Source organism: Symsagittifera roscoffensis, chromosome 4, assembly GCF_963678635.1.
Source record: "Symsagittifera roscoffensis chromosome 4, txSymRosc1.1, whole genome shotgun sequence".
Classification (NCBI taxonomy): domain Eukaryota; kingdom Metazoa; phylum Xenacoelomorpha; order Acoela; family Convolutidae; genus Symsagittifera; species Symsagittifera roscoffensis.
In genome coordinates, this window is record NC_087065.1 from 42,470,731 (window position 1) to 42,485,298 (window position 14,568).

Genomic DNA, 14,568 nt, shown 5'->3' on the forward strand with positions numbered 1-14,568 from the left:
CATTTGCGGAATCCGCTTACTTTTGCAGAATCCGAAACAACTAGCTATAGTCGCTCGTTGAGGAATCTGCAACAAAATCAATGTGCGAACAAAATTTACGTTACTGGTTATCGTACGCGGAATCCACTGAATTTTTTTAAGGGGAATCCACTTACATTTTGGAACATGTTTAAAGTGTTGTCACTGGAATTCAGGAACATACAGACACAAAATTGTGCGCCTATCCAGTGCACTGCACAATTTGGCCTCGTAATAAAAAAATCCCCCAAATTCTGGGTTTTGCTCGATATTTTGTACAAATCTAAAAATTGCGTATCATATTACTTTCATGAATGAAAATTGTATGATAATTAGTTTTTCCGTAAACTCCAGATATGGAATTGCCTCTACAAGCAATTTTCGTGTATCGAAGGCAACCCGGGCGCTTCTGCAGTTGTGTGAGCATATCCCTTCATAATCCTAAAGCTAGGATGGTAAAGAAACATTTTGTAAACTGATTTTTCTCATAGTTTAGACTTCTTTGAGCAATTGTTTCAACTGCTGCTAGCTGCTTTTACTATTGTCAGATTGTCTTAAATTTAATTTATTAATGGTGCAAATAATGACTGCTATTGTAACAAAAGGTTAAAAACTCGTAAGATGTTAGTCATCGTGGGCGCTATCTAAACGGTACCCTGACTTTCTCTCTTTGCTGATGGTTTGAACTATCGATCTCAAAGGACTCGGGCAGACCAAATGAAAGTACTTTGATCTCCAATATGCGACTTCAGTTAGTCATATAAGGTCTGAAATGTACCGCTTTCAACCTATTGTGGTTGATTTCGGTATCTTAGTTCTTTTGAATGACAATTAAGTTTCAGTCATTTTAACTCAAAGTGATCAATTATTTGTCGGTATAAACAGATTTGTCAGTTTTTGGAAGGTTTAGTTTATACTACCGGGCTTTAAATCAGCCTTTGAAGTCGATATTTCAGTCTAGTTTCTATCTTCTGTTTAATTTGTGATCAGCTGGTATTTTCTTGGAAACTCGTCCAACGCAAACTTTGTCATATTTTTGAAATATACAAATAGTGTTGTAAATTATTTTTGATTTTTAGTACTTTGACATAAGTTTGACCCAGTTTTTCAAGAACTTGCTTACCCGGCTCCTGGGCACAACAGACGTGATCAAAAGGACGTTGCACCTAAACTAAACTCGTGATTTGAGGGCAATAAAAAGAACAAAGAAAAACACTAGAAGGCTCAAACTTTATCGATCCTGCAATCTTCTCAGTTCCTCAAATGGTCTGTTCGATCGTCTGGACAAGAGAACACAACACAACACAACACAACACAACACAGCTAATAAGCCTCGAGACTTGAGACAATTTTCAAAAAAGTTATCAGCTTTAAAGCCTGCTGGACCGGACCGCGCCAAATATCGCAAAGCAGACCATTGAGATCGCTCAAAAGTATTAGTGCTAACTAGTCTAAATAGCTATCACCGTTCAATATATCATTAGATTGTTATAAATCCCTAAGCCCGCTATCCTAGCCGAGGCTTGAGAGATTTGCAGCTACAGAAGTGTCTGGCTTACTAGCATTGCGTAATACTGGGCGCACACCCTGAAACTACCCACTTTTTATGACCATCGGTGCTAATTTTGCCCCACTTTGATTTCAAGCAAATAGCTCACCAGTTGAGATTCATAAATCGAGATTTACTCTGCCAAAATAAGGCTAATTACCTCACCTACTTGTATGCACCTTGATGACAACTGTTTTGAAAACTTGTAAGTTACCCAAAAATAAACAAAAACAATTCCTGGCGTAGTAACGCAAGTCCAAACAATATTCCCAAAACTATAACCAAAATGTTACCAACAAACAGACTTGTGTGTAAGTTCTTTTTAACCTTGCAGTTAATTTTCACCACGAAAACTGTAGGGGCGTCGGGTGTCGCGCGAGACTTAGCAGCCGACAACATACCGACACTCCGAGACTTCTTCGGGGACCTGGATGAAATGCCGGAGGAAGTGTTCATTGATATGATTCAAGACTTGCTAACCACCATCGCCGCCACTTGTAACACTCAGACAGAGTTTAGTTACTGGGTGTGCAATCAATACGATATGTTTGGAACGTTGCTTGACCCTGACGGCTATAAGTTCGTCAACTTGACCCAGTTTCCAGACAGGAATGTCACTGTTTCGCAGACTAGAGAAGGAGCTTACATCCAAGGTCTGCTAGGCGCATTTTTGACCCAGAAGTTGCACTTTTATAGACTACGAAGGCAGAATGTTTGCGGGGTGGACACAGGGGATCTCATAGCAGAAGGTGAGTGGCTACTCTTCTCAAGTTAATTATGGCGACCCCTCCGCTCGCAATCCATAACCTAAAATCAACTCTTCCTAAACCCATCCCCTATAATAGCGACATCTCCAATTTTGGAGGAGGGTCTCACGGAACTCTACCAAAAGTTTCAAGGAGGCTCAACGTTCGAAAAAAAACATACCGTTTCAAAAAACATGCCGTAGATTTTTGTCAAATTTTATTAAAATTTGCTGGACCACCTTTAAAGTGTTTCCGTCTTTCAAGCGAAGCTTTGATGATTCGAGACCCACTATCATCCACGGTATAAGTTTTAATAGCGAAACTCAAAGAAAAAGCATCAAGTTATGTTGTAAAAATGTAATCCTAGGGTCCTTTCAAAATTATTCATAGTCAGCCCCTTTCGATCTGTATCCCATGGGCTTAAGATTCTCATGACGTAGAAGTAGAATCCTCAAGACGAGACCTAGGATCCTCATGACTTAAGCCTAGGATCTTCATGACGTAGACCTAAGATGCTTATAACGTAGACCTAGGGTTCTCGTGACGTATAATTGAGACCCTATGACCTAGACCTAAGATCCTTATGAGGTAGAACTAACATCCTCATGACGTAGAACGAAGATCCTCATGACATAGACCTAAGATCCTTATGACGTAGACCTGAGATCCCTATGACGTAAACCTAAGATCCTTATGACGCAGACCTACGATCCTTATGAGGTCGAACTAAGATCGATGTGTGGTATATCTGAAATCAGGAGCGGATCTAGGATTTTCTTGAGGGGGGGGCGGATTTTTGAAAAAATTTCAAAAATTTTGTCGACCTTTTTTTTAGGCCGACCAAATTGATTTTCCGAGCTCTCCCAAAGCACTATATAGACCCTGAAAGACCCTGTTTTGAAAAAAGTCCCGCAGGCAAAATTTTGAAAAAAAATACAGGCCAAAAAAGGCGTTTTTAGGCACTGTTTGAAGAATTTTGACCAAAAAAATTGCGTTTTTTCGGCGCGCACTCCCCCCTCAAAACTAGTAGGCGCCTTTAGAAAAGTTTTAGGGTCCTCTACCAAAAATGGATATCTCAAAACAGTACAAAGGGGGACCCTTTGGGTCGGCAGGGGGTCGAATCCCTGAGGGGAAAGGGCGTCCGCCAACCCCCCGCACCCCCACCCCTAAATCCGCTCCTGCCTGAAATCCTCATGAAAAAGGCCTTAAGTCGTTATGAGATAGACATCAGGTCTACATGACGCGGATCTAATATATTAATTATGCAGATCTAGGATTTTCAAGATATAGAATTTAAGTATTTGTGACGTACAAATATTACTTTCTTTGAACCCAGTGAACAATCTCCCCCTAAATCAATTCTTTTCAGTCAGGTTTGAGCATAGCTCATGCAGGCTTTAAGGCTCGAATTTGCAATTTAGTTTCAGGGGGGAGAATTTCAGCCAATCAGATTTGAGCATAGTACAAGGAGGCCTTACGGCTTGAGTATGCCATTTAATTTGAAGGGGGAGATTGTTCACTTGGTCTATTAAGGGGGAGATTGTTCATATGGGCTCTTTCATGAGGTTTATCAAATTGGTTCCTTGACTTAGGGTTCCTGTGACAGACCTAAAGTTCTGATGACCGAAAGATCTGATTCGCTGAAATAGAGCAATAGACAATTAAGTATAAATAGACAATTAAATATAAAATAAAAATTAAGTAATTTTCGTGCATAGCTGCTTTTAAAATCATAGACCCTCGAAGTATCCTCGATTGGATTATTTCGCTAAACCTATAGGGCTTAGCAGGGGCAGATCTATGATTTTCTCGAGGGGGGATTTTCAAAAACATTTCGAAAATTTTGACGACCTTTTTTAGGTCGACCAAACTGATTTTCCGAACTATCCTAAAGCACTAAAAAACGCTGTTTTAGCCAAATTTTCTAGGCACTTTTTAGAAAATTTCGACAAAAAAAATGCGTTTTTTTGGCCTGCGCTCCCCCTTAATGTTAGTCTATACTGGCGCCCTTAGAAAAATTTTAGGATCGGTAGGCCGAAAATAGATTTCTTAAAAAGTACCAAAGGAGGACCCTTTGGGTCGGCAGGGGGTCGAATCTTTAGGACCCTTTGGGTCGGCAGGGGGACGGACGGATAGTTCTAAGATCGCTCTAAGACGTGATATTAAAAATTACAGAACAGATTTAAAAATCTTAATGAAAAGAATAATGTTCACTTTGAAAGCGTTCTTCATTCGTGTTTATTTGTTCAGAAAACAGGTCAGAGATGCACAGGTGTGTGAAGGATGACCTGAAGAGAGTGGGAGCTTTGTTCAAGGTGTTCGTGCGGAAGTACAGCAAAAAAAATCCCCTCACGGCCGACCTGTTGCACCATAACTTATTCGCCGGGCACAAACTGTTCATGGACATTGTTGAAGACGAAAAGAGTGAGTGTTATTGCCGAAAAAACTTCAAAGTGCTCATTTTATCAATATAATCGATCCAAAACTGAAAGTAACAACATTAAGGAGTTGCTAGGATTGGATTTTAACACTTTGTGTTTTTTTCGGAACTTCCAATCATCTAGTCAAATGACTGTTTTGACTTTTACCTTTATCTTCCAAAACTGTGCCAGTCGTTCAAAGAAGCACGAATTATAATACATAGGGTTTCGAACCACCGACCTGTCCTTTGCTAGACGGAAGTTTCGTTAATTTCTTCGACACATTTTTTAATTCTTCATTTTAGCCTGATTTTAAGTGATGTCTATGATTCTCTCATTCTAAAATTTTGATAGAACTGAATTGGAAAGAACACTTCTAGCTGCTTTACGAGAAAACAAAGCAGCCATTGAAACTAAATTACTAAGAAACTTACCTCCTCTCTCTAATTAAATTTTGATATCTTTGTAAAATAGTTTAGTATCAAACTGAGCATCAAATTGACTGTTCTTTGCTATAGCAACCCCGTGCCCTTGCGTGACCCAAGATAAGTGTGCCTCGTTGTCGTTCACTTGCTATAACCACAACCTCATTCACGACCTCCCGTCCATGATGGGATCCCAACTCTACCACTGGTCGCTAGAGGGCAGGAAAGCCGTACCCTACGACCACAAGACAAAGAGACTCTACTACGAGGAGTCAAATAAAGAGAAGATCAAGATCGGCTACAAGAGACTGGCCTACATTTCGGATTATGAGAAGAACTGTCAGACGGTGGTCGGTCGAAAATGCGTGAGGTCAAAATCGTACGAGATTTGTCAACCCCAGTTCAAGTAAGTTTCACTTGATCCTATTTTTATAACGCCCTAATGTTCCGCTTTTTTTCTTGTGATTCGAAGTTTTTGAACTTCTTTGTATAGATATTCCTATTTTAGGTAAAACTTTAAACTTTTATCATAACAACTACCACCTACAAATAATCTAAATGTTTCGTTCTATTCATTGAAATGATTCATCTTCAGACCAACCATGTTTTGTAATTCGTTATAAGTTTTCTATCAAATTAAATTTCATCAGGAGTGATAATTTTTCCTCACTGAAAACAAGGCTACTCGTAACATGGGAGTACCATCTGTCTTTTGAATTGCATCAAGTTATTTTTTTAAATTCGAAGCTGAAGTTTTCAAATTACCCCACTCCCACGCATGTCTTGTCATATCCAAAGTTTGTGCCTCTTCACGCATCATTTGGGCCATCAAACTGGTCCCTACCTAGTGAATGTTCTAATTCCGATCTAAAATTGTTTTTGAAATGTTAAAATAACGCTTGCATACTTTAGGAATGGGTTATTTCAGATCTAATTTCAGATCTCAAATTTTGTTTTTTTTTGGTTAATTCAGATGAGAAAAAAAACTATTTCAGATCTAAATTAAGAATCTGAAATTAAATTTTTCTTGGTTATTTCAGATCTGAAACATCAATGATTCTGACAAAAAATTTTTAATTTTTTCTAACTACTGTTAGGTACTAGCAGGTACTCAGCAATGTCTCAAAATGGAGACTGCCAAAATATGTTTCCCCAATCATGAGATAAACATTGAAAACGCTTAGTAGCGCATGAAATTTGACAGGTCTTCTAACAGTTTTTAAAAACTTTTTAACACAGTTGAACAAGAAATTTAGTTCGAAAAAAAATTAGTCTGTGAAATTATTCGGGAGTTTTTGTTAATCAGATAGTTAATCATATCTGATTATCGTAATAGTTAATCAGAACATAATTGTGTATTGCAGAAACATCAAAAAGTAAAAAACGAAATTTTGCTCGAAATGCGTAAATTATAACTCAATAAAGGGTTTCTCAGATCTATTTTCAGATCTGCAATTTTCTATTTCAGATCCAGTTTTCAGGTCTGAAATTTGCAAATTCTTATCAAAATCTTGAGATAAAAAATTTCAGATCTGAAAATCAACTTAAGTAAGAAATAAAGAATTTCAGATCTTGCACAGAAAATCCCTTGGGTACGGGTGCCATTTTTTAACTATAAAAAAAGGAGAAAGGCTTTATTCACTGCTTATGATTTCGTGCCCATCTTTCGGATTTGCGTGCCTACGACTTTCGAGCAAGCCGATGGAAAAATATCTATATTTTGTCCGGGTAAACTGTGATTCTTGAAGTTTAATTTTTTGATTTTTTAAATCAGCCAAAAAATGTCACTGTTTTGAGCTCAAAACTAAACTTATACTTCACTTGCGATTGTTTTTCGAAAAGTTATGTTGTCTCTGAATTTGCAATTTTGGACCGATGAGTATGCACAACAGTTTTGCGAACGCATTAGCGGCAAATTAATTTGTGGTGAAAATCATCTTTCATATTAACTGAAAAGGGAAATAAGCTATGGACGCCATTATTATCTAAACGCTATGTTTTACTTTTGTCGAAAGCAACCTATTAAAAATTCTTTATGCTTGACGTTTAAGAGAAGGCCAAAAACATTCTAGAACTATTCCAGATTGATTTCAATCTGAAACGAACTAACTAAAAATGGCAACCTGCTTGCTAGAAAAGCAAGCTTTTTGCAAACCCATTTGCGCTAAAAATTAATGTGTAATTTTTCAAAATTTTATCGCCTGAATACCTTGTTTAGAAAAAATGAAACATCTAGCCAGTCGATCTGCTCTATGAAAAAACTTGACATATTTCAAAGTTTCATCGCATGAATATTGTGCTCAGAAAAAAACTGAATTTCCAAGCTGTTTCATAGACCGAATCGTTTTTAAAAAAAAGCTGAAGTAAAGCAAATCTTCTTCACCTTGTAAGGCAAAATTTTGGCAAACGATTTGCTTTTTGAATTGACTTGAAATATTTTATTCAAGTTTCATAGCTTGAATAGCTTGCCTAGAACAACTTAAGTTTTTCGCAAAACGATTCGATCTATGAAATAGCTTGAAAGACTTCCAATTTTGAGAGCTGGAAAAGCTTGCTTAGAAAAATTTAAACTTTTAGCGAACCACTTCGTTCAATGAAATGACTTCGTTTATTTGAAAATTCGTACCTTGAACAGCTTGTTTTGAAAAATTTAAATTTTCGAAACCGGTTTGTTCTATACAATAATTTGAATATTTCAAATTTTTTGAACTGGACACGCTTGGTTACAAAAACTTTAGCTTTCGAACCAATTTGGTCTATGAAGCATTTTGAAAAGCTCCAAATTGCAGAGCTGGAATAGCTTGTATAAAAAACACAAAGATTTCCCGAGTCGATTTTGTCTTCAAACTAACTTCAGTAATTTAATAGCTTGAATTGCTTGCTTGAGAAAAATTGAATTTTTCGCAAACTGATTCGATGAGACAACTTCCATGAGACAACTTCAAGTCATGAGACAACTTCGATTTTTTCACGTTTATGTTGTTTGAATAGTTTGCTTAGAAAAACTCATCATTTTGTGAACCGATTCGGTCTTATAAATAACTTGACATCTATCAAGTTTTCATAACTAGAGTACCGATTTGGTTTTTTTAAATTTGTAAAGTCTTATAGCTTGAATAGCTTTCTTAAGAAAAACTTGAATTTTTTACAAATTGAATTGATATATGGAACAACTGAAATATTGAATGTTAATCGCTTGCAGAAAAATTCAATATTTTGCGAAACGATTCGTTCTGTGAAATAACTTGATGTTTTAAAGCGTAAATTGCTGCCCAAAAAACTCAGTTTTTCGATGTACAATTAGATCTATGAAATAAACTTAAATATTCAAACTTTCACAGCTCTTTCAGCGGGGTTAAGATAAGCTTGAACTTTTCGAACGGGTTTTCACTATGAAATAGTTTGAAATGACTCAAAGTTTTATCAGTTGAATGACTTTAATATCAAATTTCAAACGTTGCAAGCCGACGCTCTTCTTGAGAAAATTTAGCTCCAATAGCTTGCTAAGACAAGCTGAAGCTTTTTGGCAAACTGATTCGGTTCATGAAATTGTTTGAATTGTTTGAAATTTTCGTTGCTGAAATAGCTTGCAGAAAAACTAAATTTTTTTTCTTCCGATTTTCTTCATGAAATGACTTGAAACATTTCAAAGTTTCATTAATAATAGCTTGCTAAAAGAATTTTAATTTTTTGTCATCCAATTAGCCCTATGAAATAACTTGAAATATTTCAAAGTATCGTAGCTTAAATGGCTTCAATCGAACATTTTTAAGTTTTTGCAAAACGATGCGTTCTAAGAAAGACAAAATATTTCTTGAGAAAAAGTTTCATTGCTGTATTAGCTTGCTCAGGAAATCTTGAACTTATTGCAAACTGGTTCGGTCGATGTAGTGAAATATTTAAAAATCATCGTCTGAATGGTCTCAATAGAATCAATTAAGTATTTGGTCATTCGATTCGCCACACGAAATAACCTGAAACTTTTCAAGTATCATAGCTTCAATGGCTTCAATCAAAAAAATTTATTTGTTATGCAAAATGATTCGGTCTAAGGAATAACTTGAATTATTTTAAAGCTTCTTACCTAGAATTGTTTGCTTAGAAAAAGTTAAACATTTCGCCATTCAGTTCGCTTCATTATAACACTTGAAATATTTCAAAGTTTCATCGAATGATTAGAGTGCAAAAAAAATTAACTGAAACTGGTTCATTCCAAGGTATGACTTGAAAAAATTTGTAGCTGGAATGGCTTGCTTAGAACGTCATGAGTTTTTTGTTTTTATAAAAACTACATCGGTTAATTTGCTCCAATAGAAAAGTCTAAGCGTTTACCTACCGATTCCCTTCATAAAATAAATTGAAATATTTCAAAGATTTAATGCAAAATTACCTTAATAAAAAAAATAGATTTTTCCGAAAACCGATTTGGTCTATGAATTGTTTGGAATGGTTCAAAGTATCCCCGGTCTAATCGCCCTAATATAAAAACCTAATTGTTTCGCTATCTTAATTTCTTTATGAATTAACTTTCAGCGTTTCTTAACTGGAATGGTTTGTCTAAAAGTTTCAAAATTTCATAGCTGGAAAACTTGCTTAGAAAAACTTAAGCATTTCGCGAATCCATTAGTCTATGAAATAACTTGAAATGTTTCATAGTTGAATAACTGGGTTATCTTGCCTCAAAAAACCTAGTTTTGTTGCCTAGTATTTTTCATAGATTGATTTTTCTTCAGACCAACTTTAAAATCAATCTATAAAAAATATAATCACTTCTGAAAATTTTTTAATTATCATTTCTGAAAACTTTTTAATTGTCACTTCTGAAATCTAAATTGCTTCATGATTTAGCTTGAATTATTTCTTTTCCAACTTTTTAATTAGACCCGGCTGGTGTAGACAAATTTCTACAATTCGCGGACCGATTTGGTCTTTGAAATTTTTTTTATATATTTTTATATAACGATTTACGATATGGGATATCTTGAAATTGTTTTGATTTAAAAGCTTGAGTAGCTTAATAAAAGCAACTACTTCTTTTTGCTATCCAATTGGTTGTTGGAGACGGGCTTGCTAGTTTTTATTAAATTGACGGAAACTGCTTGGCGGTTTCTTCTTAAGTGGTTGTGTTATCCTTTCGACCAAAACAAGGCATGGTGTGGTGTTAGCAAAAAATGCAAGGAAAATGTTTTTGTTTTTTAAAATTATCTCAAACTCTCTTTTGCTGGCAAAAAAGTATCAGATAAGAAAATTAAAAATTTAAAAGTTTTCAGAAGTGATAAAATTTTTCGTAGATTGATTTTAAGGTTGGTCTGAAGAAAAATCTCCGGCAGCAAAAATTTGGAACTATTAAGCCGGGCATCCGTTGGGTATTTTCATGGCTAGTTTGGTTTTTCAGATTGGTTTTCTCGCGATTGGTTTTTGTACACTCGTATGGCCTCAAAATTTGCCACAATCTCTCATAGTGGACTAATCTATGAGCAATATTCTTCCTGTTATTTAATTACAGCTTGTACCCAGCATGTTATAATGCCCACATAGAAATCAGAAAAAATTCAAGAAATGTGTCAAATGTGAATTACATTTTTTTTTCCGACCACTGGGAGACCTTTGTCTTCGAGTGTATTCTATTTTTTTCTAAAATTATTTTTCCTTGCGAAATCAGGAAGAACATATCATCATCAGAGTAGGTCGATTGATATATCCTATTAATCCTCTAGTAGTTGAAAACTGTTCCATGTTCAAAATATAAAATTACTCGAAAATTTATAAACTTAAGAGTATTGTCAAATGGTGATTCGGTGATTCAATGACCATTCATCTTTCTGCGCTCTAACGTTTAAAAGTTTCTATCTGCTTTTACTCGATATCGAAAACAATTTTCATCCTCTCAGGCTTATATTATAAAATTTTTCATTGCTTAAAAAAAGCAGCAAGGAGCGCTTAAGGATCAAAGGTTCTTGAAAAATCGAATCAAACGTTTAACTATGTTATAAGTAAGTAAATAGGTCAGCTAATAACGCTAGAGATAGCTAATATCACTTTTGTAGGATGCTTTTCAAAAAATAAAAATTGACAAATTTTTTTAATCAGTTCCTCGGTTCAAACTTTTGCTGGATATTTCTCTGCTATATGCACGGCTGCGCGTATAATGCATGTAATTGTTAAACGACCCAGAATTTTGATGCAAACCGAAGATTCTATTTTTGTTCCGACTTTCGATACGAAAGTAATGAAATATTTGTGCTCAGGGTGGGTTTGGTTTTTTTTTCTTCAGACAAATTTCGACTTTTTAACTAGCCATTTTTGTTGGAATTTTTTTATCATTCGAAAGGTACTGTTGTCCTGAGCTCAAATATTTCACCTGTGATCATTTTTTGTAAAGTTACGGGGGTTTAAAGATTGCCATTTTGGCCAATTTGGTACAATTAACGCGCGATATATTTCGCGCTATTAACGCGTAAGCAGAGAGTTAATCCGTCTTAGAAATCGTTCCAAATTGCTTAAAAGAAGCTTATTTGCCATAGTTAGTTTGTTACAAGGAGCGAAATCTATCCTTATGTACTTTGTATGGCGTGTGGGGGGTGATTTTCATAAACAATTTCAAATTTTAGAAGAAAAAAAATTTTCGATTTTGTTTTGTGTCATTGAATTTTTTAATGTTATTTATTACTGCTCCAAAAACCTTAAAAGGCATTCGGAACATTCAGGGTTTCGCCCTGATACGAGCAGTCTTGTTTGTTTTTGTTCCGACTTTTGATACGAAAATAACGGTATTGTTGTCCTGAGCTTAAATTTGAAAACATATTTCACCTGTGATCATTTTTCGTAAAGTTATGGGGGTTAAAGGACTGCCATTTTGGCCAATTTGGGACAATTAACGCGCGATATAATTCGCGCTATTAACGCGTAAGCGGAGAGTTAATCCGTCTTAGAAATCGTTCCAAATTGGTTAAAGAAGCTTATTTGCCATAGTTAGTTTGTTACAAGGAGCGAAATCTATCCTTATGTACTTTATATGGCGTGTGGGGGATGATTTTCATGAAAAAATTCAAATTTTAGAAATTTTTTTGTTTTCATTTTGTTTTATTTCAGTGAATTTTTAAATTTTATTACTGCTCCATAAACCTTAAAAGGCAGTCGGAACATTCAGGGCTTTGCACTGATACGAGCAGTCTTGTTTTCATTTGAAATCAATTCGAGGCCGTATATGACTGTGGAATTCTGAGACATGCTTTGTAATATGTCAAAATTTGCAAATGGTTACCCTTCTTCTCAAATTTCTGTGGAATCACAACAAATACTTTAACGTAAATTTCGTTGGAACATTAAATGTGTTGCGGAATCAACAACGAGGGAAAAGATCAAAGAAATGAGGAAAAGATCAAAGATTTGAGCTTATCATTTGGAGCTGCGCTACGTTTTAGCCACTTGTCTCTAGATTTTTTCCTGGCTCGTATGTTTCATAACCTTAAAATACCCGTAACCAGGGGTTTTTCTGTGCAAGATCTGAAATTTTATAATTATTACATAAGTTGATTCTCAAATGTGAAATCTGGATCTGAAGTAAAAAATTTCAGATCTGAAATAACCCTAAAAAACAAAATTTCAGATCTGAAATCAGAACTGAGAATCCTTTGTTAAATTGTTATTTATGCAATTCGAGCAAAAAATTTTTTTTAATTTTTTGTTGTTTCTGCAATACTCAATTATATGTTTTGATTAACTAGCGATAAAAAAGAATTCCGAAAAATTTCACAAACTGTTTTTTTTTCTAAGTAGAAATTTCTTTTTCAACTGTGTTCCAAAGTTTTCAAAAACTGTTAGAAGACCTGTCAAAACTTTGATTTTCATGCGCTACCTAAGCGTTTCCAATTTTTATCTTTTGATTGGGGAAACACATTTTGGCTTGCTTGGGGAAACAAATTTAGGCTTTGCTGAGAACCTATTAGTAGCTAGCAGAAGCTATAATACAAAAAAAATAAAAAATAGCAAAAATTGTGGGTATAATTTTGAGTAACTTCATGACTTGAACATAAAAATGCAATTATCTTTGCATGCAAAAAGATAAGGATAGCCCGTTGGAAGTAGAGAAAAACAAAAATACAATTAAAAATCCAATTTTGTTTCTCATTTAAAACAAAGCTTTGTCCTCTGAATTTCCTATACATTTTTTAAAAGTGAATGGTGATTGAGTTGTGTAAAAACAGCAAAAATGAGAGTCAATTATCGCTGAAAACTGAAAACATTCAATTTTATTGAATTGGGTGTCATCAAAATTTGAGTTATATATCATCATTTTTCGGGAATTTTGTCTGAAAAATGCAAAAGTTCAGAAAATATTTTCTCGAAAAATAAAAATTTTTAGGTTGTTTTTCGAATCCAATCAACAAGTGAACGAGATTTTAAATGATATTAGAGCTGAAGCTCTAGAAGTTTTGCTTCCGGTGATCAAAATTGGGGGGAAATCATCTTTCATAGGCCGTAATTGGTGCAAATCAGGTAACCTGTTTATGTTTTATAGAGATAATACATCTTGGTACCAGCGCTACCTGAAGAAGAGTTGTCCACGTCTGTGCGGTGAATGCGGACTCGATTCTTCCGAAGACTTAGACGCTCCGCCCTCTCCTCACTTTTGTGCCGACGAAATACCACTACAATACAAGTGCACTCAGCCAGTTTAAACCCCCTTTTATTTCCCACTTGATAGTAGGTGGGAGTGCAGAACTTTAAAAATAACGGCTTTTCTTGAGTGATTCAACAAAGGCAAGTATATATACAATATTTCATGCTCAAATGGAGGAAAAAACATCAAAAAGAGTCTGTATTAATATGGATGATCTCGACCCCAACGCGCATCAGCAGTTTGAAACTGAAAAATACCACAAAAACGAAATATTCTTTTATTTTATCAGACTCAAAAATTAATGGAACTTTAATCATTGATTGATTGGAGTTTACTCGTTTTTAAGTATAGATGCTCTAGTTTTAAGAGGATGAAATTAATCGATTTATAAGTTTAAAAGTATGACTAAATTGTGCATTTGTTGATGGCTAAAATGACGTTTTTGATACAAAACCTGAATGTAAATTTGACAAGATGAGGCGCTAAACCTGTTTTTATCATTCAAATAGCTTTAATTTTGTGCCAATACTTCTGAATTCAACAGATTCTTCATCTCTAAATTAATCATCACAATTTTCAGATAACTTAAAAGGTTTAAATTTATTGCAGTTCTTGGGCGCATGACACAAATTTTCAAAATTTCGTACCCGTCACCCTCCAAAAGGTAACCTAGAAAAACTAGAAATTTCTTGTGAAGGTTATGAGCATTGAAAAAAAATATGACTAAAAACAAATTTGTCCAAAATTCACTAAAATAGTTTGCAATATACTAAAAACTTTTGTAAAA

General features: G+C 34.9%; 1 protein-coding gene across 1 annotated transcript; it reads left to right on the plus strand.

Annotated features, from left to right (window-relative positions):
- The first annotated feature begins 886 nt into the window (after positions 1–886).
- LOC134844239 (uncharacterized) lies at positions 887–14,341 on the plus strand. Its single transcript, XM_063860824.1, has 4 exons — positions 887–2,316; positions 4,564–4,737; positions 5,252–5,564; positions 13,680–14,341. The coding sequence occupies exons 1-4, from the start codon at positions 1,854–1,856 to the stop codon at positions 13,837–13,839; spliced, it is 1,110 nt and encodes a 369-aa protein (XP_063716894.1). The 5' UTR covers positions 887–1,853; the 3' UTR covers positions 13,840–14,341.
- Positions 14,342–14,568: the final 227 nt, after the last annotated feature.

Bases quoted from the DNA above. Each gene is read 5' to 3' on its own strand.
- LOC134844239 (XM_063860824.1), top strand. From the start codon at position 1,854: ATGTTACCAACAAACAGACTTGTGTGTAAGTTCTTTTTAACCTTGCAG. The intron at 4,738-5,251 runs GTGAGTGTTATT...TCTTTGCTATAG, and splicing joins CATTGTTGAAGACGAAAAGA to CAACCCCGTGCCCTTGCGTG. The intron at 5,565-13,679 runs GTAAGTTTCACT...TATGTTTTATAG, and splicing joins ATTTGTCAACCCCAGTTCAA to AGATAATACATCTTGGTACC.